The sequence below is a fragment of the Ambystoma mexicanum genome, chromosome 5p (assembly GCF_040938575.1).
Source record: "Ambystoma mexicanum isolate Mex_15411 chromosome 5p, UKY_AmexF1_1, whole genome shotgun sequence".
Classification (NCBI taxonomy): domain Eukaryota; kingdom Metazoa; phylum Chordata; class Amphibia; order Caudata; family Ambystomatidae; genus Ambystoma; species Ambystoma mexicanum.
In genome coordinates, this window is record NC_090930.1 from 1,147,940,825 (window position 1) to 1,147,965,760 (window position 24,936).

At 47.9% G+C, this 24,936-nt stretch overlaps 1 protein-coding gene across 1 annotated transcript; it reads left to right on the forward strand.

Moving 5' to 3' along the window:
- The first annotated feature begins 22,107 nt into the window (after positions 1–22,107).
- MC4R (melanocortin 4 receptor) lies at positions 22,108–24,284 on the forward strand. Its single transcript, XM_069613840.1, has one exon. The coding sequence runs from the start codon at positions 22,490–22,492 to the stop codon at positions 23,486–23,488; it is 999 nt and encodes a 332-aa protein (XP_069469941.1). The 5' UTR covers positions 22,108–22,489; the 3' UTR covers positions 23,489–24,284.
- Positions 24,285–24,936: the final 652 nt, after the last annotated feature.

Genomic DNA, 24,936 nt, shown 5'->3' on the forward strand with positions numbered 1-24,936 from the left:
GCCAGCAACATTTGCTGAGCAAACAGATCAAATGCTGGTAAAGCGGGAGAGAGGAAACAGCTCTCTTACCAGGATTTCGATCCAAGATGGCGGACCAGCCATTCAAAGACTTGGTGTGCCACGCCACCCCTTACTGCGCCCAGCTGTGCTCATTAAGCACAACCAATCTCAATCTCTCCCCAATTTGCCAGCCCTGGCTCAAGCCCTTAGAGATAACACAGCTTCAGTGCGTTAGTGTGAATGTTTGGGGAAGGAGTTGCTGAGAGGAGTTTAGAGGTTGTTAGCCAAAAGAAGGAGTTCAGAAAGATGGAAGTGGTCAGGGAGGGGAAAGATCTTGGAGAACAGGAAGAGGTTGGAGGGCAGAAGGATCTTGGAAGAAAGGTGGAGGGTGGCAAAAGAAACAAGTCGGCTTGAAGGAGGGTTAAAACTAATGGGGGAGAAAGAGATGGAGCAGAGATGAAAGAGGAGTTTGTTGGAGAAATTGAGGAGGAGGTGGCAGAACATCAAGAGGAAGTGGAAGAATAGATTGAGGAGGAGACAGAACATCAAGAGGGGATGTCTGGAGAAATATAAGAGGAGGTGGCACAGAACATCAAGAGGAAGGAGGAGATACTGAGCATGGGGTTTAACCACCAGAATGCTGTAGCGAAGGAACGGTAGGAGGATGGTGGTGAACATCATCAGTAGGTGATACAAGTAACTAAGGACAGGAAACACCCAACCACCCTGGGTGGGGGTGAGCAGCATAGGAGTGGGGCATTACATTGAGGTGGGCCATGGCCAGTGCAAAAAAGCAACCAAGAGATGAAACACTTAGAGATCTAGGAGAGTGAGTTCAGAGAACTCCTGGTAGAAAGCATACGCCTAGTCCAGGCTCATTGATTCTCCACAACTCTCATTGGAACACTCCTGTGCTTTACCATGAATAAACTTTAGATGTAACACCCCATCTCCTACAAGGATACTGGAGAACCGCTTGCTAGACCGTGAAGTGGAAAAATACAATTGAGAAAGAAAAGATGGGTAGAAGAAATCCCTTTAAGTCTGAAACTGGGAGAAAAGAAGACAGGTACAGGAACTCCTTTAAACATAAATTAAGAGGCCCAGGAAGGCCTTATCAGAAGTAACAAAATACCCAGCAGATATCTCCTCTTGCCCCAGATGTTCAGATGCTTCAGACAGAACATACATTCAGTGTTCTTTAGTTTCCATCCATTCACCCTTTTCCTTTCCACCCATATTATTTGGGACCATTCTTAATAAAAGAAATACTGTTAATACGTATTTAGCCTCGGCTTGGTTACTCGTCCCTGTCACCCTCGTGAAAGTTCCTAACACTGTAACTATCATGTAACATTATTGCAGCCAAAACACTTGCACAATTGACTCTGAAAAGCTCCCAGCTAGAGAACATACTTAAATAAAATGGATGTGGTCATTTTCTCTGTCATTCTTCCTTTCAAGAAAGTAAATGTGTACGTCATTGATTGATTGATTATTTATTATGCGCGTATACACAAGTGTTCAAAGTGCAACCATGCATGGGAGGGGAAGACATAGGGAAGACAAGACAAACGATCTTACTAGGCATGATACATTCAGATTATGCAGGTGAACAGAACAGGAAGTGCATGGGGGGCAATAGGGACCAAGGGAGCCCAGTGCCGTCAGTTCCAGTGTTAAGTGCACACAGATACTACCCTCATGGGTTGTAACTGAAGTGCAGTAGTGCTGCGGCAAGTGCAAGGCCCGGGGGAAAGTGCAGGACACTGGCGAGGAAAGCTTGGGACCTGTGAGGCTCTGAAGGTACACCAGGCAGCCAGTCAGTGAAACTGAGCAGAAGTAGAGGAGAGAGAGTGAGAAAGCAGAAAGAGGTGGTTAGCAGGGGAGAGACAGAGAGAAGGAAGAGGCAAAGAGGAAAGTTTGAGGAGTCTCCGGAACTTAAGGAGATCCGGCTCAAGATGGAGAGAGGCAGGGAGGCTTTTCCAAAGGGAGTCACCTGCAGTGGATTAAGATATACCCCCAAGTCTCTGCTTGGAGAAGCGGGTCACCCACAAAGAGTTGTAGGAAGTTGAGCGGAGGGCTCGGGAAGGCGAGTATTTAGGAAGAAAGCATTGGAGATAGAGTGGGCCAAGACCCCAGAAAGTCTTGTGAACAATGCAAAGGGTCGTGAAGTTAATCCTTGCAGCCACAGGGAGCCAATGAAGGGGTTTCAGTGCCTGAGAGATGCAGTGCCTGGGCTTGAGGCCAAGGATAAGTATCGCGATTCTGTTCTGGATGAGTTGAAGAGGACGTAGGGTAGAAGAAGGCAGGTTGAGAAAGAGGCTGTTGCAGTAGTCCAGCCTAGAGAGGGCCAGGGCTCTGGAAATGGTGAGCCTCTGGGGGATGGTGAGAAAAGGTAGAATACCTCTGAGAAGGTGCAGCTGGTAGTGAGACTTTTTGGAGATATCTGCGATGTGAGACATGAAGGAGAGAGTGGAGTTGAAGATGACCCCCAGATGTTTTGCCTCATTGGTAGGTGTAGGCGCAGGGCCAAGGGAGGCCGGCCAGAGAGAAAGAGGGAAGTTGGGAGCAGGGGTCCCGATGAAGACAATCTATGTCTTACTGGCCTTGAGACAGAGGTAATTTGCAGCACAACATCACTGAATTGCGGACAGACAGTCAGTATAGTGAGGAAGAGGAAGAGGCCGAGGGTAGCCTGAAGGAGAGATGTGTGTCATCCGCGTAACACTGAAAGTTGGAGGTGAAGGTGGCTATCATGCGGGCCAGGGGGGCCGTGTAGCCATTGAAAAACCAGGGGGATAGGTTAAATCCCAAGGGGACACTGCACATAGAGTGTGTGATAGGGGAGAGGAAGGACCCCAATTATACCTCGGATGGGCGGTCGGAGAGAAAGGAGGTTAGCCACGCAAGGGCCTGATCAGTGATGCCCAGAGTGTCACAGAGACGTTCGATCAGGGTGTTGTGGTAAACTGTAACCAATGCAGAGGAGAGGTCAAGCAGAATGAGGACAGAGGGAGAGTTAGAACCAAGATTTGAGAGCAGATCTTCATGGGTGTTCAGAAGAGCAGTGTCTGTGCCTCTCGATGCTCTAAAGTAGACTGGTGGTCATAGAACAACCAACAGATTCAGTGTGTAGAGTAAGCTGAGAAATAGGCAACTTCTCCAGGAGTTTGCCCAGGAAAGGAATGATAGCGATCGGGCGATAGTTTGCCAGAATGGAAGGGTCAGCAGAAGGTTTTTTTGAGGAGAGGGTGCGTCAGGGAGTGCTTAAGAGCAGTGGGAAAAACTCCAGGGGTGAATGAGAGGGGGATGATCTAGGGGGAAAACAGATTTACCTTTGGGTGGTGGAGGAGAATTGACTGCTGGATGTAAACTGGATTGGCCGCAGTGGGGACAACATGATCACCAAATGGGCATAGGGAAAAAATATGCGTCTAGGAGCCAAAGGATTGCACCAGACGGTTAAATGGAGAGGGACTTCAATATTGTAGGTAGTACTCGGCTAAATAAAAGGCATTGATTTGCTTTAGCCGCTGGCAGTTAGGAGGGGGCAGGAAGCAAAGCAGGCAGATGAAAATACAATGTAGGGTGGGCATATGTGTCGGGATGGAGTGATGGAAGTGAACCATATTAGAGGAGATGATGATGGAGTTGTCAGTCACCAGGGGTAGGGCAGATGCAATTATTGAGAGCACACACAAGGTATGATATGAGATTGAGGCCTAGTGTGTAACAGGTCAGAGAGCTGAAACAAATTGTGCTACGCGGCTTGCTCTAGCTCTTGACGACAGGTTTCAGGGCATAATGTTCCGATAGGGAAGCAGAGGTCAGGACATAAGCAGGTCACAGGCAACGAAGTAGGCAACGTCTAACAGGGTAACGTAAGGTAAGGAGGCAATGGGTCCTGTTGTGCAGCAGAGGACTGGAATGGGAGGACATTAAAAGGCCAGTTTCAAGTTCTCTTGAGTGCTTTTGGGGTGGTGCCAGAGTCAGATGACAGTGGGGGTCAGTCTCAAAGGCGTTTTGTTGCAAGATTGAGGGGAGGAGGGCATAGAGTAAGATCAAAGGAGAATAATTGAGACATTTGAGAAGAGGATGAGAAGGAGGCTTACTAAACCTAAATGAGCATCAGAAAAGTAGGTCCTATTATGCAGCAAGATTACCTGCCATGAGTAGCAGCCAAAGTGTGTATCAAAACGAATGCAGCGTTTAAACTAGTGCACCGATACAATGTACAGAGAAGATGGCGTAATTGCTAATACACGAATGCAAAATCTCAGCTTATTTGGATAGTGTTGCAATGAACGAAAAAATGCACGAAAAAATGAAAGGTAGGGAGATAATGAGAGAGGTGCTGAGGAATTTGGAAGGGGGGGGCTAGGTGTAGGTAGGAAGGAAGGAGGGGGTGAGATCAAGGTGCTAGTGTGAAATGAGACTAGGGAGTTGTGGAATTCAGGCACCATTGTGGTAAAACAATGGCAAGATACGCTAAACAAAAGTAGCAAAAGTAGGAAGAAGTGGCCACATGTGAGACAAAATTGGTGCAGGGTAGGGTGCAGAGTTCAGATTATGAGACCAGCTTTCCACAATATTCTGAAGCCCAATGGCCTCTGGGCCTGTGACAACACAAGAGCAGCGCAGCAGTGAACAGTGGAAAATGGCGAGATAGCCCCCTCAACAATTCCAACTTCCTAAGCCAATGCAAAGACTCTCCACCAACACATGCCATCATCTCCCCCAAAGTGCATTCCCCCAACCCCACAGCCACAAAAGACTGCCTTGTTCTGAGATGCAGTACATGCCTTGATGAATTTGTCAATAACACAGTCTAACACAGTGCGCAACAGGTACACACAGGCAAGTCAAAATATTGTGTCCACCTGTTGGTTGTGGGCACTACCACACTCAGTAAAGGGGACCTGCCGACTCCAGATGGTTATCTAAAAAGCGTGATCAACAGGTAGTCCCCCCGCCCCCCTAAGCCAGTAAAAGAGACAAAGGAAGGGAGTAAGAACAAACCACTGAAGCAAGGAGGGAGGCAGGACACAGTAATTGTCAATGGTTATTTATAACGCACTCAATACCCAGCAGTTTCTAAGCGCGGACCCGGGGATCAAACCTGTGTTGTTCTGCATCGTCTTGCTTCCAGTGACTTGAAAGCCCTCAGCCCTGCAATATCACCTCCTCAGACCATGACTTCTCATCCAGGAGACACATCACCACCCTTCAGTTCTCCCTAGCTGTGAACATCTGAAGCTCCAAAGAATATCCCAAACCAGCATTCCACCTCCCAAAAAACATTTCCCAGCTCTTCCCTATACCACAACCAGCCATAGCCCCAAAAGAATCAGACATGCACGCGAGAAGCTGTCACACATCTGACTAAATGAGGAAGGAGCAATAGAAAGGGAAATGGGACAACTAATAATGCCTAGCAGGCCATGAGTCACAGTGATAGGAACACTGGGAGAGACAGAGGTGATTGTGCGTGACACCATCAAACTCTAATTCCCAGATGTGAGACACCTCCAGGTCATGTCCTCATCTCCAACTGCGGTGATAAAATGACCAAGGTCCCACACAGCAACTCAGGGAAGGTTACTGGCTCCCAGCCTGAAATGACCAGCCAGTGAGAACCTCGTGAAACAAAAGGGGGCTACAGCTCATATGGTCCCAATAATGGAGTAGTACAATCTCAATCCTGCGTTGTGCACTGAAAGCCCCTGAGTGAGTTAATTAGCTGCTTCATGCAAAGACCCCAAACACATCACCTCAGAGGATTAATAGAAGGTTCACCAAAAGCAGATGGAGCAAGGACAAAAAAATCCAAGAATAAATAGGGCAGGAACAAAAAGTAGAGCAGTTGGGCGGTGCGCGGCTGGGTGGAAGCGAGCCCAGGAGCAAACCTGTAATGGTGGTGTGGGAGGGAGCGAAACCAAAAAAAGCTCATACTTTGAGGTAGAAAGAAGGAACAGAGCGACAAGACCCTGCTACCCCGGGGGAGATCAGAAAGGCTGTGGGAAAGCGAAGGGGGACTGAGGGAAAAAGGGACGAAGAGAAATCAGTGTGGTTGTGAACAGAAGGAACGATGCCCTGATGGAGCAGAGGACGTGGCGTAAAAGAACAAAGGAGGGAAAGAGAATAGAAAGAGGACAAGGGGGTTTGACGGCCTGAATGGAAGGACTGCAGCTGAGTTTTCATGTGTGGACGAGGGAGAAGAGGTAGGTCTCTGTCATGATGCATACCCCCGGGCATCCAGACCACGTCCATCAGCCACGGGAGCAGGCATCATGTCGCCTTGAGAAAACCCAGCAACCCTTGCTAGGGGCTGTCTGGGTTCAGTCCTGGCGCCTATGGCGCCAGGCTCATATGGGACATCAGTCCTGGCGCCATAGGCACACACTCACCTGATGCAGACCATGCTGCAAGAAGATCCAAGCCCATGTGAGGCCTTGAAGGGACTACTTTACCATAGGGACTATTTTGTTACTCGGAAGTGGTCAGGGAGGAATACCTACCTGGGACGACTTTGGAGGCTATTTAAACCACGCCCGAAAAGCAGCACATGCTTCGCGTTATTCTGCATCCAGCAGCGTAACGCTCACCGTGCCAGCAGCAGCATCCAGCCTTCTGCCACGCCCGCCTCGAACCTGGAACACCTAGAAAGAAGGAAAGAAGCAAAGGTTAGAACAAGAGTATTACCTGATTTCTTACCTGATTCCGGATTCATCGCATCTTCAAACCAGAAGAAAGACTTTGTTTTAAACGCGTTGCACCGCCAGCAGCAGCGCTGCGCCAAACTCACCGTTCCACGCAGCATCTCTTCGATCCGGCGCTGTGTCCATCGTTACATCGCCGAATCCCGGCACCTAAGGGAGACAAGAAACAACAAGGTGAGCAGAGAGAACAGACAATCTTTTTAGCCACCATATGCTTACCTGATTTTACCGCCGGAGGTATGATTTATCAGCACGCCACATCTTCTTATGCCGCACCTGTAAGATAAGGAGAAAGCAGCAAGTTTAACCCTTGGCATTATTTACCGGACAGTGTTGGGTAACACAGACTTTTACCGGAGCGCATTCAGCTGTCAATCTTCTTATTGGGTCAAAGCTGCAAGATAAAAGAGGAATTGGACAGGAGTGAATTCCAGACATTTTGAACTCTTACGAACTATATACTTACGGCTCTTCGCCAGGATCTTTTGGAGTCAGGATTCGTCTACAACTCTTCCAATATCTTCAGGCCAGTGAAGTAACTGGTCATCAACGCGCCCCTGCGTGCTTCGCAGGATGGAGGGCTCATCCTTCAAGAATATAAGGTGAGATTGCTGAGAGGGCGCTTCAGAGGTGATTTGTGGGGAGGACAGTGGGGGTGCTATCACTTGAATCCACAAGTGGCTAAATCCATCTCTCCACTTGTAGGAGAATATTTCTACGGGCCAAGCAGACAAGATTACGAGGGCAGATCCAGTAGTCATCGCTGCACTACGCATCACGTGGGTGGAGGCAGCAGCAGTCCGGGTCCGACCGACGCCCATGTGGGAGTCAGGTGAGCGTAACAGAACGCGAAGCCTATCTACAAATCCCCACCCGGGCGTTATGGAAACCTCAGAAACCGACCAACTGGCCCAACTATTGGGGGAATTTAGGGCGGAAGTGCACTCCGCCCGCCAAGAGACTAATGCCCTCAGAAGGGAACTAATTGTATCGAAGGAGCGCACAGATGATCTCGCTAGACAACTGCTGCAAACTCAAGCTGGACAAGCACCCCTACCTGGTTCCGGGGGAAACCCAGCTCCTGTGTTATCGAGTAACCCTGTGCAAATAAACCTACCAGGAAATATTCCATTAGCTCCACCCGAACGCTTTGCCGGAGATCCCAAAAGGTTCGCCGTGCTTATGAACCAATGCCGCTTGCACTTTTTATGCAGACCAGGAGCCTTCCCAAACGATCAAGCCAAGGTAGCCTTTGTATTATCATATCTCAGCGGCAGTGGAGCTGATTGGTCAATCCCACTAGTTACTCAGGATGACCCAATTCTTTGGGATTTTCAGGGCTTTCAAACGAGCATGGAAAGACTATTTGCCCGGCACTCCCAAGGACAGGCCCTGGATAATGAACTTTTGTCCCTACGACAGGGTAACCAGGATCTGCTAACCTATATCGCAACCTTCAATAGATTGATAGTGGAAACCGGATGGCCTGAGGAAAAGCTAATTACACTGTTTCATCGTGGACTTCGGGGAGAACTTAAAGACGTCTTGGCTCAAGTTGTGAACCCACCTCAGGATTGCGCAGAGTTAATAGACTTAGTGGTCCAGCTGGATCATCGACTCCAGAATAGAAAGGCTGATCGAGCTATTTTCGAAAGTCGGGTATTGGTTAAATCCAATGTTGCCCCCAAAGGAACAGATGCATCAGAACCTATGCAAATCGGGGGGGTCAAAGGACCCTTAACTCAAGAGGAAAGGGGAAAGAAGAAGACAGATGCAATTGTGTCTGTACTGTGGAACCTCAGGACATTTTCTACGGGATTGCCCTATAAAACCACCCAAGAAGGTGGTAGGAGTTGCTGATAAAAGTTCAAAAGAGCCTGATTCGGAAAACGACCACGCCCGACAAGCGTAGAGGTCCGCTTACTTAGCTTAAAGAAGGACACTCAGACCTCGCATCTGATCATACCAATGGTCCTAATTGATCCTAGCCAACCCTTTGTATGCACGCAGTAAGGGCATACATTGATAGCGGGCCGTAGGGAACTATATGGACCACGAATTGGCTTCCAGGATGAATCTACCTCTCTGCTGAAAAACCACCTCAGATGTCATCACCACAGTCGATGGAACTGAAATAGCCTCTGGGCCTGTAACTCATTCCACCGCAGAGATTACACTATTGGGTCAGGATGGGCATCGAGAGACTATTGTGTTTGATCTAATCAAAGCCCCACAGTTCCAAATAATACTATGGATACCTTGGTTGGAAACACATAATCCTTGTATTGATTGGCGAGAGAAGAGAATAACATTCCCGGATTGTGCACAAACCTGTTACCCAAAGAAAAATCAGAACGTGTCATAAATCTCCCCCCGTCTCACCTGTGATCGGGATCTCCCTTGTTCGGCCGCAGGACTCTTGCTGTGAGTGGTTCGGGTCTTGAATAGGCTCGCCCGAGCCTCGTCAGGTTGCAGGGCGCGTTCAGAGTTCTGGGATGTTCGTGGTTCCAGGGTATCCAGGAATAGCGATAACAAGCAAAGTAGGGCGGAAATCCAGGAACAGAAAAGTAGGCAAGGAAGGAAGTACGAGGATCAAGGAATTCAATGTAGAGAGCAAACACACGTCGGGTCACTACCGAAGATAGCGTTGAGACGCGCGGACCCGCAGGGGCGTGACCAATTTATAGTACGTGCCATGACGTGAAAGCTAGTGCGTAGCACGGAGCTTGGTACGGCCATGTTGGGAGGAACAAGGAGTACAAGCCCTTCGTGACAATGACCATGAGGTCCAGAAGGGGCAATTTCGCCGGGTCATGACAGCATGCCCCCTCCGAAGACTGGTTCCTCCAGGCTTGCCTGGGTGAATAAGATGGAATCTTCTGAGCAAACGAGGGGTCTTTAAATTAGAAACTGGTTCCCATGTTCTCTCGCTAGGGGGGTAGCCTTTCCACTCGACCAGATATTGTAGTCAACCCCTCCTATACCTGGAATCACATGTCCTGGACACCTCATATTTCAACTGGTCGTCCACAACAACAGGTGTGGGTTTGAAGGGTTTTCGAGTAGAACTAACGTAGGGTTTCAACAGGGAAGTATGGAAGACTGGATGTATCTTCTTCCAGGAATCCGGGAGCTTAAGTCGGAAGGAGACAGGATTGATGATCTCCTTTATAGAAAATGGACCATAATAGCGAGGAGCCAATTTGTTTGGTCGTAGATGTCGAGGTAACATTTTCCAGGCTAGCCAGACTTGATCGCCAACTGAATAGGAAGGTGATGGTCTTCTCTTAGAGTCCGCATATCTTTTGGTTCGAGTCTCTGCCTGTTCTAACTGATCCTTGGCCTCTCTTTGTAAGTCGATCAGCGTCTGAATCCAAGAGTCAAGGGTAGGTACCGGAGTAGATTCTGGAAGAACTGATGGTAAAACAGACGGATGATAACCTTGACTGCAACAGAAAGGGCTGATCTTGAGAGCTGAATGATCTGAGTTATTGTAGGAGAATTCGGCTAAAGGTATAAGGAGAGACCAATTGTCTTGAACCTTGGTGGCAAAACAACGAAGATATTGTTCCAGGGTTTGATTTACTCGTTCCGTTGCCCCATTGGTTTGTGGATGATAGCCTGAAGAAAGGGCACGTTGGATTCCTAGAACACGACAGAGATGTTTCCAGAATTGTGAAATATACTGAGGTCCTCGATCCGAAATAATCTTAGAAGGTAGGTCATGAAGACGAAAAATATGTTCCAGGAAAATTCCAGCAAGTTCTGAGGAAGATGGTAGTTTATACAATGGTGTAAAATGAGCTAGATGAGTGAACAAGTCAATGGTTACCATGATGGTTGTATATCCTCGGGAAGGTGGTAATTCAACAATGAAGTCAGTGGCAATAACTTCCCAGGGTCTGGTTGGCAACGTAGGTTGTAAAAGCAGACCCGCCGGCCTCTCATTATCGTATTTGTTCTGACTACAAATTGCACAGGTCTTGATGTATTGAACTACACTGGCCTTCATCCCTGGCCACCAGAACTGTCTTTGTATAAGACGGAAGGTGTTGGTTACTCCTCGATGGCCGGAGTGAAGAGGATCATGGCGTAGATTCATTACCTTCTGTTGAAGTTCTTTTGTCGGAATGACCACTGAATTGTTCTTGAATAAATATCCTTCCTTGATTGTCAGACGCCAGGGATTTTTCTCGGATGTGTCCTTCCAGAGTTCAGATGATTGAGTCTGTACTCTGATTTCTTCCAGGAGATTGATCTCTTGAGCTACAAAGATTGCAGGTGGAAACATTTTAGGATAGATCTTATCCTCCAAGGGAACGTAGTCGGGACACCGAGAAAGGGCATCGGCAATCATGTTTTGCGGTCCAGGAACATGTGAAATTTGAAATTGATATTGAGCAAAGAAGTAGGCCCATCGAGCTTGTCTACTGTTCCTGCACTCCATGGATTGTAGGACCTGAGGATTTCGATGATCAGTACGGACTTGAACTGGATATTTAGCACCCAGGAGTAGATGTCTCCATTCAGTGAAGGCATGATGAATGGCCAATAACTCCTTCTCCAGAACTGGGTAGTGAGTCTCGCTGGTGGTCAGGGTCCGTGAAAGGTAAGCAATGGGATGTTCCAACTTATCATCGGATTCTTGTTTTAAAACTGCTCCTATGACGTAGTTGGAGGCATCAGTTTCCACTAGAAAAGGACGGTTTATGTCAGGTTGGGCCAGGATGGGGGCCTGAGTGAATTCTTCTTTCAAGCGTTGGAATGCCTTGTCTTGTGGTATAGACCAGTTGAATGGAACGTCTTTCTTCAGGAGATTAACAATGGGTTGAACAATCTCGGAAAAGGTGGGAATGAATTTCCGGTAGAAGTTGGCAAGCCCCAGGAAGGATTGTATTTGCTTTACAGATGTTGGGGCGGGCCAAGCCAGTATGGCCTTCACCTTTGAAGGGTCCATACTAATTCCTTCTGAACTAAGGACAAACCCCAGATAGTGAACTGATGTAACATGAAACAAACATTTTTCTGGTTTGGCTAAGAGTTGATTTTCATGGAGACGTTGAAGTACTGCCTTTACATGTTCTTCATGTTTCAAGGAATCCTTTGAGAAGATCAATATGTCATCCAAGTAGACGATAACATTGAGAAATAACATGTCAGAGAACACCCTATCCATAAAACGCTGGAAGATTGCGGGAGCATTAGTCAGACCAAAGGGCATGACTAGGTATTCAAAGTGACCAAAGGGTGTTCTAAAGGCTGTTTTCCATTCGTCTCCTTCCCGGATACGGATCAAATGGTAAGCACCTCGGAGATCCAGTTTCGTGAATATCACTGCACCTCTCACAGCTTCAAGGATATCCGAGATCAGGGGTAGTGGGTATCTGTCTTTCAGGGTGTGTTGATTTAGGCCCCGATAGTCCAGGCAAGGTCTGAGCTCTTTGGTATCCTTTTTAGGAACGAAGAACAATGAAGCACCAGCTGGTGATTTTGAAGGTCTTATGGTGCCGTTCTCAAGATTAGTATCTAGGTATTCCCGGAGGGCTCTCTTTTCTGGTTCTGAAAGGATAAACATCCTGCCAAAGGGAATCACTGATGAGGGTTCAGTATCTATGGCACAGTCTTCGGGTCTATGTGGAGGTAAGGCTTGAACGATGGCAGTAGAGAATACATCAGCATACCCTTGATAGATCTCTGGAACTTGTACAATATTGGAAACCATGAGTGGTGTCTCTGGACACCTTGGTAGACTTTTAGGGGCTGTGACTGAGGTATCCTGGTTTAAACAATGGTTCATACAGAACTCCGAGCCCAGGAATAAGGATACGGCCGTCCAGTTGATATATGGAGTGTGCCTTTGTAACCAGGGCATGCCCAGAACCAAGGGGTAATAGGCTGATTTTATAATGTCAAACACAATTCATTCTTGATGATGATTTATGGAAAGATGGATCTCCCTTCTTTGCAGACTTATGGGTCCTGAGGAAAGAGGTCTTCCGTCAATTGCTTCCACTGGCTGTGAAAAACTTCTTGCTTCATATGGAATGTTATGACTTCTGACCCAATCTTGATCAATGAAGACTCCCATTGCTCCGCAATCCACCAAGGCCAGTATGGGGTAGGCCTTGTCCTTGGATGGCGATAAAAAGGCCTGTAGTATCACCAATTTGTTTTGTCCAGGAGAGTTCAAGGATGGAATTGATATGGAGCAAACATCGCTCTCCCGAAACCTTGCTCCATTTAGGATCGGGAGCTGACGTTTCCCGAGCGTCGGGGAGGAGCCAGAGGACACTCTTTAACTAGATGTTTATCCGAGGCACAATACATGCATAAGCCTGTGTGTATCCTTCTTAACCTTTCCTGCAGGGAAATTGGTCCACGAAAGGCTCCAAGTTGCATGGGTTCAGAATCAGTGCTCAGACTCTTGGCAGATTCTGACCTTGTAGTATTCTCAAGGGAGTTTCTTCGAATTGATACTTTATTCTTTTTCTTTTCGGCCTTTCTTTCTTGGATTCTAAAGTCTATTTGCATAGACAAGTACAGGAGGGCCTGGAATGAACTAGGACGTGCCACCCTGGCTGACTCGTCCTTAATCTCTTCATTTAGCCCTCTGCGAAACAAGGTAAAACTGGCTTCCAGGGGCCAGTCCGCCTCTTTGGCTAGCTGTTTGAATCTGGTGACATAGGTCAACATGTCTTGGGATCCTTGTTGGAAGTCAAGTAACTTTTCTTGAGCATGGCTTTTAAATTCTGCATCTCTGTGGAAAGTTCTTGCATTCCGCGCATCAGGTTCTGAATAGCATTCTCCATGGTAGAATCCGTATTGATCGTTCGGCGTCTCAAACTGTCATAAATCTCCCCCCATCTCACCTGTGATCGGGATCTCCCTTGTTCGGCCGCAGGACTCTTCCTGTGAGTGGTTCGGGTCTTGAATAGGCTCGCCCGAGCCTCGTCAGGTTGCAGGGCGCGTTCAGAGTTCCGGGATGTTCGTGGTTCCAGGGTATCCAGGATTAGCGATAACAAGCGAAGTAGGGGGGGAAATCCAGGAACAGAAAAGTAGGCAAGGAAGGAAGTAAGAGGATCAAGGAATTCAATGTAGAGAGCAAACACATGTCGGGTCACAACCGAAGATAGCGTTCAGACGCGCGGACCCACAGGGGCGTGACCAATTTATAGTATGTGCCACGACGTGAAAGCTAGTGCGTAGCACGGAGCTTGGTACGGCCATGTTGGGAGGAACAAGGAGTACAAGCCCTTCGTGACAATGACCATGAGGTCCAGAAGGGGCAATTTCGCCGGGTCATGACAGAACGCAGGCCTGGCCACAGTAACCACAGCAGTCATGCAACTACCTCCAGAATACCAAGAATTCCAGGATGTCTTCCAAAAGGAACAGGCAAACACCTTACCTCCTCACAGATCGTACGATTCTCAAATCGATCTCATACCCGGTGCACAACCCCCTTGTAGCAGGATCTATGCCCTTACGGAACCTGAGAACCTTCACCTACGACAATACTTAGACCAGTACCTTGCCAATGGCTTTATTCGCCCTTCCAAGTCTCCTGTATCCTCAGCTTTGTTCTTCGTGCCAAAAAAGGAAGGTGACCTTAGAACGTGCATAGACTACCACGCACTAAATCAGATTACGGTAAAAAACGGGTACCCATTGCCCCTGATCCCCGAATTACTAGACCAAGTAAAGGATACTTGTATCTACACTAAGTTAGATCTCCGAGGGGCTTATTATCTGGTACGTGTAAAGAAAGGTGACGAATGGAAGACGGCCTTTCGCACCAAGTACGGTTTATTCATCAGGTGATGCCCTTCGGGTTGTGCAATGCACCAGCAGCCTTCCAGTATTTTATGAACGATGTCTTTCGTGAACTCATTGACGTCTGTGTTGTCGTATACATAGACGATATCTTTGTGTACTCCTCCTCAGAATCAGACCATGTTAAGCACGTATGTGCAGTCCTTGAGAAACTACGCCAGCACAAGTTATATGCAAAATTGGAAAAATGTGTTTTTCATGTTACAGAAGTTGAATTCCCTGGATTTATCTTGACTCCAAAAGGAGTCCGAATGGACTCACGAAAGGTGGAGCAATTCTCAAGTGGCCATCACCTAGTTCAGTTAAAGGGGTGCAAAGCATGCTCGGATTTGCCAATTTCTACCGCAGATTCATTCCGGACTTCTCACATGTTGTACATCCCATCACAGCACTTTTGCGAAAGAACAAACGTTTCTTGTGGACCGAAGAGGCTGAACAGGCCTTCCAAGAGCTGAAAGCGAAATTCACGTCTGCGCCTGTCTTAAAGCATCCACGCCCAGAGCTTCCATACATAGTGGAAACTGATGCATCTAGTTTAGCCATGGGAGCTGTCCTGTCCCAGAAGGATCCTGAAACTGGTCAACTTCACCCAGTGGCATTTTGGTCCAGAAAGTTCTCGGCACCCGAGTTAAACTATGCGGTTACCGATAAAGAGTTATTAGCCATCAAATCAGCCTTTAAGGCTTGGCGACACTATCTTCTCGGTGCCAGGCATACCATTACTGTAATCACCGATCACCGGAACCTGCAGTATCTAAAAACAGCCAAAACCCAATCATCGCGCCAACTTCGATGGGCATTGTTCTTTGCCGAATTCGATTTTGTGATCACTTATCGACCAGGCTGTAAAAATGGCAAGGCAGATGCCTTATCCCGAATAGGAATAGAAGAAGCATATGCGAACCCGGAGCCGGTGCCTATAATTTCTGAACAAAGAATTCTTGGCATAACTACTTTAGAAACACTAGAAGAAATCCATTTAAAAATCCAATAACTCTTCAATCCAGCAGCCCTGCAGGACTGGGTAAAGAAAGGCCCGGATTACTCAGTCATCAATGACCTACCCTACTATCAAGGATGACTATTTCTACCACACAAAGAATTACAGGAACTTGTCATCTCCAATTATCATGATACCCTAATCGAAGGTCACCCAGGTATCGCAAAAACCGAAGCCAAAATTAAGAGACATTTCTGGTGGCCCACCTGGCGAAAAGATATAAAGTCATTTGTGATGTCTTGCGGCATTTGCACCTAAAACAAGAGTCAGAAGAAAAAACCAGCTGGCCTTTTACAACCTTTGGATATTCCACCTACACCATGGCACACCTTATCTTTAGACTTTATTACTGATCTACCACCATGTAATGGATTTAACACCATTCTAGTTATCGTGGATCTTTTTTCCAAGATGGCACACTTTATTCCTTTGAAGTCCTGGCCAAGGAGTTCCTCGAAAACATTGTTCGAATACACGGGTTTCCTTCTGTATTGGTCTCTGACCGAGGTAGTCAATTCATTTCACATTTTTGGAACAAATGTTGCCAATTGGCGCAAATCGACGCAAGGTTATCAACCAGTCACCATCCCCAGACCGATGGTCAGACGGAGAGGACCAACCAGACCCTTGAACAGTACCTTCGTTGCATGCTTCACCAGACCGAAAGTAATTGGAAAGATATTTTATGGATTTCCGAATATGCATACAATAACTCTGTACATTCAGGAACCGGACAAAGCCCCTTTTATACCATATATGGACACCACCCTCGAACCTCAGAACTCGATTTGCCGCAGCACTTAGAAATGCCTGCAGTTAGTCATTTACACTCTATTACACAAGCCTTTAAGGAGGCAACAGAACATTTGAAGCAAGCAAAAGACAAATACAAGAAAAATGCTGATCTACATAGAATTGAAACTCCACAGTACCAAATTGGAGATCAGGTTTGGCTAGCTACAAAACACATACCTCTGAAAGGAACTCAGACTTTTAATCCTAGATATTTGGGACCTTACACCATTAAGGCCATTATCAACCTGGTGGCCGTCAAACTGGAATTACCCTCCAATATGCGAATTCATCCTGTCTTTCATGTTTCACTTTTAAAATCAGTTCAACCAGGAACAAGATTAACCAAACCACCAGATCCTATCTTGATAGATGGAGAACCTGAATTCAAGGTGAAAAACATCCTGGACTCCAAGGTGGTTAAATCAAAACTTTTTTACTTAATCGATTGGAAAGGCTACGGGCCACAGGAAAGGTCATGGGAGCCTAGTGACCACGTTCATGCACCACGATTAGTGAAGAGATTCCATCGGGACTTCCCAGACAAACCAGGACCAAGGGGAGGAACGACTTTAGAAGGGGCCTTGAGGGGGAGTGCTGTCATGATGCATACCCCCGGGCATCCAGACCACGTCCATCAGCCCCGAGAGCAATCATGTCGCCTTGAGAAAACCCAGCAACCCCTGCTAGGGGCTGTCTGGGTTCAGTCCTGGTGCCTATGGCGCCAGGCTCATATGAGACATCAGTCCTGGTGCCATACGCGCCAGGCTCATAGGTACACACTTACCTGATGCAGACCATGCTGCAAGAAGATCCAAGCCCATGTGAGGCCTGGAAGGGACTACTTTACCTTAGGGACTATTTTGTTACTCGGGTGTGGTCGGGGAGGAATATCTACATGGGACTACTTTGGAGGCTATTTAAACCACGCCCGAAGAGCAGCACACGCTTCGCGTTATTCTGCGTCCAGCAGCGTAACGCTCACCGTGCCAGCAGCAGCATCCAGCCTTCAGCCACACCCGCCTCGAACCTGGAACACCTAGAAAGAAGGAAAGAAGCAAAGGTTAGAACAAGAGTATTACCTGATTTCTTACCTGATTCCGGATTCATCGCATCTTCAAACCAGAGGAAAGACTTTGTTTTAAACGCGTCGCATCGCCAGCAGCAGCGCCGCGCCAAACTCACCGTTCCACGCAGCATCTCTTGGATCCGGCGCTGTCTCCATCTTTACATCGCCGAATCCCAGCACCTAAGGGAAACAAGAAACAACAAGGTGAGCAGAGAGAACAGAGACAATCTCTTTAGCCGCCATATGCTTACCTGATTTTACCGCCGGAGGTATAATTTATCAGCACGCCACATCTTCTTATGCCGCACCTGTAAGATAAGGAGAAAGCAGCAAGTTTAACCCTTGGCATTATTTACCGGACAGTGTTGGGTAACACAGACTTTTACCGGAGCGCTTTCAGCTGTCAATCTTCTTATTGGGTCAAAGCTGCAAGATAAAAGAGGAATTGGACAGGAGTGAATTCCAGACATTTTGAACTCTTACGAACTATATACTAACGGCTCTTCGCCAGGATCTTTTGGAGTCAGGATTCGTCTACAACTCTTCCAATATCTTCAGGCCAGTGAAGTAACTGGTCATCAACGCGCCCATGCGTGCTTCGCAGGATGGAGGGCTCATCCTTCAAGAATATAAGGTGAGATTGCTGAGAGGGCGCTTCAGAGGTGATTTGTGGGGAGGACAGTGGGGGGGGCTATCACTTGAATCCACAAGTGGCTAAATCCATCTCTCCACTTGTAGGAGAATATTTCTACGGGCCAAGCAGACAAGATTAGGGGGGCAGATCCAGTCAGTCATCACTGCACTACGCATCACGTGGGTGGAGGCCGCAGCAGTCTGGGTCCGACCGACGCCCATGTGGGAGCCAGGTGAGCGTAACAGTCTCCCCATAGCCAAACCCCTCACGGTGCGAATTCATCGGCAGCTGATTTATACCTTCTTTGCACTCGCCTTCCAACTCCATCCGAACCCCCACCCAGGCCACATATGCCTGCAAGTCTGATGCATCTCCACAGCAATGCAGGTCATTCCGAATGAACACAAAGGAAGCACACATGGCCAGTCACCTGCGCCCCTTTGCAGAAGCTGCGTCTAGGCTCTCCCTCAACTTCTAAAGGAAATGGCAGCTGCCAAAGTGGCTTGTGCCCACACATCAATAACTCAGATCTCACGAACAATGTCAACACTGCATGAGAAGTCAATGTTCCAAAAGACGGGGTTAACACTAATGCATTTATAATCATAACTCAGTTAAAACCTCAGTTCACCTCCATGAGGTTAACGTTACACTGGAATGACGTTCCGCCCCTTGGATGAAACACAGCAATAGCACAGACATTTCAGAATTTGTTACATTACACCCCCCACCCTCACCTGGGAGATGAAAATGGAAAAACACTAAACCTGCCTACACAGGGTTCCATTCTCCCACAAAAGGCCACGATAATAGACATCACAGGGAACATACAACGGCCTTCAAAAATGTAACACATGACACAACATGTAATCTGCACCCATGCTCACTCACACGGCCCGATACACTAACCTGACCAAAGTCCCATATCCACACCGTACACCAGGCAAGTTCCAAACTCAATTTTTGCCTAGAACTGAATCAGAGAATGCAGCAAGAAGATGCTCCAACTGCTCCAGCTCCAACGGAATGACAGGCATGAACTTGTCACCCAACAAAAACCAGTCCAAACCCAGTGGTATATTCTGCAGGCATGTCCTAAACCCAGTGGTGAGCTCTTCCCCCACGGCGAGTTCCTGACACCTTCCGACCGGCTGGAAACGAGGCTTGAAACGCAGACGACTTCTGCCATGTGACCCACTGGAACGCCTTCTCCAAGTGTGACGCAACCAGTAGGCATGGAGTCACTGTCGCATAAACATCCTCTCACAACTCCTTGAAGGCTTCCCTCAAAGACAGATGCATTGCATTGGCAAGCACAGAACTAAAGGGAGCCGAAACTCTCCCACAGCTCACTGCGGGAGCATGAACAAACTCACTCCCCGACGGCCACGCACCTCTCCACCAGCGGCATGGGAAAGGAGCCACTCCATTACCGGTGAAACGGAAAGGGCAATGGCAAAACCCTTCTGTCCCGCCATGTTGACACAGGCGTCCTCCTCTCACCAACCGGATGGTGGCATAAGCTCCTCCCAGCAGACGGCACAAAGCAGATGGTTACACAGGCTCATCAACTGCTACGACTGCCATGCCTCACCAGCAGCGACGTGCGGACATCTTGGCGCACATCTGTAACCGCTCCAACACCTCCAGGACTGCAGTCCAGAGGAGCGCCGGCCAGTTAGGCGACTTTGCAGCACGGCCACCACCAATAATCCGTCTTCTCCTTTTTGGCCTCCTCGACTCCAACTGGCCACATAGGTCCAACGCTGCCCGGTGAGGAGTTCTAGGCACAACCTCACATGAGGCAACAAACTTGGTACGACGGGCCAACAGGATACAGGCCCCCTGGGTGTGGGGGGACCTAATGGGGGCGGTGTTCCACAAGAGCTGCACCCCCCCAGCAGTGCAGATGGAAGGCAATCCACCTACCATCCCACCCTCGTCGCCAGTGTAACGAAGTGGACGTCCGGGACACCAAAGGTAAGTTTATGGGGTTTTATTGTCCTTGTCCTGTATTCCATCAGTAACACAGGGATGGTAGGGGACACAGATGACACGACATCATTAGGGAAACACCAGGCTCACCCCCACACCCATACTTCTCAGCTCTCTCTCTCTCTGTCTCTAAAGGTCACCAGTAGAACCTTCAACACTCACATTCCACCAGCTCATGACATCACACACACACAGCTGCTCTCTAAGCCAGATTACAACACCGTCCTGCGGCCCTCCTAAAACGTTCAGGCTGGCTCCACCCCTGCCACTTAGGCATTACAGAAGTCGCAAGGCGCCCGGTTAATTTGTGTGTATGAATTGCAAAGGGGCATTCCTTCAATTGCATGGGTGTGCCCCATGTTAACAAAGCCGCCATGCCACATGTCAAGGTCTTATTTGCACACAGCATGTGCACCGTCAATGAGCAATGGAGCTACCCTCAATATGTGTGACACCCAGTAGGGGCCACATATGCAGAGCTCATCAATATAGGCCACATTGGGAGAGTCAAAGAGAGTTTCTGGGGTGGGCCTAAGTCTGGACTCCCACAGCCTCTATGAAGGGGTTGGCTCCCTTCCAAATGGCTGTGCAGTCAATGACGTTACAGTTACTGTCACAGTCAGCAGGGGCTTAGGCACTATATGAGCAGTCTTTGATGAAGACGCAAGTGTACTTTGCGGTTGCTGTGCTGCTCCTGAGAGTTGCGCATGCGACAGATTCTTTCTCCAATGGGGTAGATTAGGGTCGGCCTTTGGGGTCCCAGCGCCCTGGGCGAATTGGCGACCCCCTTCCTCTGCGTGCTCCTGGTCAAAAGGGGGCGGGGCTAGGAAGTGCCACTTTTTTAAATTTATTTTCTTAAACCTCGCTCCGGCGAGACGGTAATTATTTGAATAGGGCACATCAGCACCCTGTTGTTATTAGATGAGCTGGCGTGGCGGGGGCTAGTGGCACCCTGGGGGGCGTGGTGCCCCAGGCGGTCGCCCGGCTTGCCCCCCCTAGGGCCGGGCCTGGGGTAGATGGTCCCGGTGTGCATTTCGTGAAGCCACAGGTTACCTGGCCCCTGTTCGCTTCGTTGTGTCCGTTGTGCAAAAATCCCAGGTGCAACACAATGACGCAAGACGTTTTGCTAAGTGCACCAGAACCAGTGCTGGAAATGGACAAAACTAACTGGAGGAACTCATCCCCCACACTTCGTGCTCAGGGGAGGTGATAGTGGGTGGGGGGTAGATTGTCAGTGGTGTGGCTGGGACTGAGGAATGTAGTTAGGTGTTGAATAATAAGGTGCCCAGAATTTTGGATGCTGGCTGCTTTGCATAAAACAAAGTGTATTTTGGGAACATAAGAATGGCCACCATTTTATCGAACACATCTGCAATAGTAATTCAAACGCGCATTCCTTCTGAGCATGCAGCGCCCACTTGGCATGGTGCTTATTTCATTTGTCAGAATAGCCACCATGACTGTAGCGTGTGTAAACATGAGACCTATATTCACCTTTGGACTATTGTATTGTCTGAGTTTGGGCTGTTCTAATGAGCAAACGATGACTTTCAGAGGCAGTTCGTGAATGTTGCCTATCGCATTAGCATTGAGAGGCGAGATTCGCGCGAGATTTCAAACGCACAGCAGCTTTAAACAGTGTTGAAGAGATGTCTGGAAAGTCGGCGTTGAGATCTTCCTCAACTTGGGTGGGTGGGTTTGGACATCGGGTCTAGATGTTTCCAGGAGCGCAGCTCCGTCTTGTTCTGGGTCAATTCCCCCCATGCACAAGCGTCAAAAATGACGTAAAAAGAATTGGCTCCATTACTTTCACCGTTAATATTCCCAGTCCATTGCTTTCATCTGTCGGAATGTTTCCTTCCCTGGTGCAGGGCGCTTTTCAGAGAGCTCGCGGAGCGCCCGCACCTGTGGCGGTCAATCCTCAAGCTGCTTGACTGGGAGCATCTGCGAGAGCGTCTCTCCTCAGCATCGTCGCGGCTCGCGCTGCTCCGGGCTCTGATTGGACAGAGCGCCTCTCGGGGGCGGAGCGCGCGTCTCATCGCTTTTCTCACACACACATGAATGCATGCAGCGGTGGGGACCGCTGGTTTCTCAACGCAGGTGCCAGAGAGCGGATGCGGTTTCTCACTGACGTGGCCAAAGCCAGAGCGGCTCCTGTGGAGAAGGTCCTTAATAGGATGGTGAGATTGGAGCCGTGCTGCTGTTTGTGCATAGCCGAATATCTACGAAAGAAAAAGCTTGAACTCAAATGTGTTCTAGTCTCGGCACCTGCAGCGTGGCTGGAACCGATTTTTTTTAATGTGGATTTAGCTACTATCAAGGGATATGGATGTCTTTTTTAGAAAATATCTATATTGTTACAGGAGAGCAGCAAACGAAGGGCGATATTAGGGAAAGTGAGGTATTTTACTGGATTGTCCTTGGAATTTCTTTTCTTAAACAATATGAACTTGTCTCATCACCATGGGATGCCTTCGTCTTTGCACTTCAGGAATCACAGCCATGGGACGCATACGGGGGCCGCTAATGAGTCAGTTGGGAAAAGTCACCATTCTGAAGGATGCTACGAGCAACTTTTTGTGTCACCTGAGGTGTTTGTCATTCTGGGTATCGTAAGCTTGCTGGAGAACATACCGGTGATCATCGCAATCGCAAAGAACAAGAACCTCCACTCGCCCATGTATTTCTTCATTTGTAGTTTAGCGGTCGCGGATATGCTTGTGAGCCTGTCCAACGGTTCCGAAACCATAGTGATCACGCTGTTGAACAACACAGAGACCGGGGCGCAAAACTTCACAGTCCACATCGACAACGTTATCGACTCTGTGATCTGCAGCTCGCTGCTCGCCTCGATTTGCAGTTTGCTTTCCATTGCGGTGGACAGGTACTTCACGATCTTCTACGCGCTCCAGTATCACAATATTGTGACAGTCAGGCGTGCAGCCATCATCATCTCCTGCATCTGGGCCGCGTGCACCATTTCCGGAATTCTCTTCATCATTTACTCGGACAGCACCGTCGTCATCATATGTCTCATTGGCATGTTCTTCACCATGCTAGTGCTCATGACCTCCTTATACGTGCACATGTTCATGTTGGCCCGACTCCATATGAAAAGGATTGCCATCTTGCCCGGGACTGGCATGATCCGCCAAAGTGCCAACATGAAAGGAGCAATCACTCTGACTATCTTGTTGGGGGTCTTTGTGGTGTGCTGGGCGCCGTTCTTCCTCCACCTTATTTTCTACATATCATGTCCTCAGAACCCTTACTGCGTGTGCTTCATGTCACACTTCAATGTCTACCTGATCCTTATCATGTGCAACTCTGTGATTGACCCGCTTATCTATGCACTTCGGAGTCAAGAGTTGAGGAAGACCTTCAAAGAGATGATCTGCTGCCTAAGCTTGGGCGGGCTATGCGACTTACCGGGCAGCTATTGAATGCCCGGCAAAAGAGGCTCCATCATCTAAACTTGGATGCTTGTCGTGCCATCTTTTCATCAAATCCTTTACATTGGTACCACTAAATCCACCTAACCTTTTCTATAGGTCCAGGGGCCAAGTAAAATGGAAAGCCAAGATCCTGAAAATGGATGCAAGTCTATAGGCGGCTACCTTCATCCGTGTGAGTGGGACTCAATTGCTGCCTTATTTTCTGTTGGTAGGGTTATATGCTGGCTGTTATTGATCGAGATGTGGATGTGCCAGCTTTACTGTATGTACACCTATCTGAACTCCCTAGGGCAAACTCAGGAAATGGAAAATGATTTTCACTCTGGGCTATGAGTTTCGAGTAGGATGACAATACACAGATCTTGTACTTTGGTAGTGTGGGAACAGATGCCAGGCGTGAGCTGCATTCTAATGTGGCTATTTTACATTAGTGAGCAATTTTGAACCATGAATATTCAAACTAATGAGAGCAAATGATGGCCTCTCACCTTCAAGCTAAATGTTGCTCAAAGCTTACTGCGATGCAGGAATATTTGTGGGGTTTTTCTCTTTTGCAATGCTTGTTTCATTACACAGATCCCATGTCTTTCCCCGTGAACCGCTGGATCTGCTGAGAGCTTGAATGCATGCGAGCCGTTTCCTCATTAGCGATCTGAGCTTTGGTAATCAAACACTCGGAGGACCCTCGCCAATCATGTCAAATGAATTCACTATCTCAGGCGGTCGCGAGACCAGTCATCCATTAGTCATGGCAAAGCAGGGCGATTGATTTAAAATTCTTGCATTCTGTACACATAAAATAAAAATAAAAAAATCTTGAAAAATGTATATGGCTGTGATGCTCTGCAGTTACTGTATTAAAAAAAAAAAAATAAAATATATATATATATATATATATATATATATATATATATATATCTTGTTGGGGTTTCGTCTAACCAATTGGCACCTTGCATGTTCCCGTGCTTCTCCAGTGGCGTTGCATGCTGTTGAAAGAGATGTGTGCTTATTTAGTTTTCCTGTATGTAGAATCATTTGATTGTAGCGACTACATTTCAATACATTCGAACGAAATTTAAACATAGGAATGACACATTTGTAAATATCTGTTTTTGATAGCTAAAATTAGTCATAGTGTGCCTAAAAAGAGACATTTTGATGGGTGGGTAAAACGTGCCCTGTGCACCCACCTGCTGCCCAACATGGGGACGGGGTGTGTGTGTGTGGAGTGACACTGCCTGGGGAATTTGGGGGGTACAGCACTGGTGTGTGGTCAAGTCACTAGCCAGAAACATTTTGAGTTCTTTATTTATTTCTCTCATTTGCATCATCATTTCGACAGTTAAAAGAACATATGCGTTGTGCGTTCATGCCTGCAGGCACATTTGACACTCACAAAAAAACAAGCATTGGCAATGCTAACAGTTTGGGCTTTT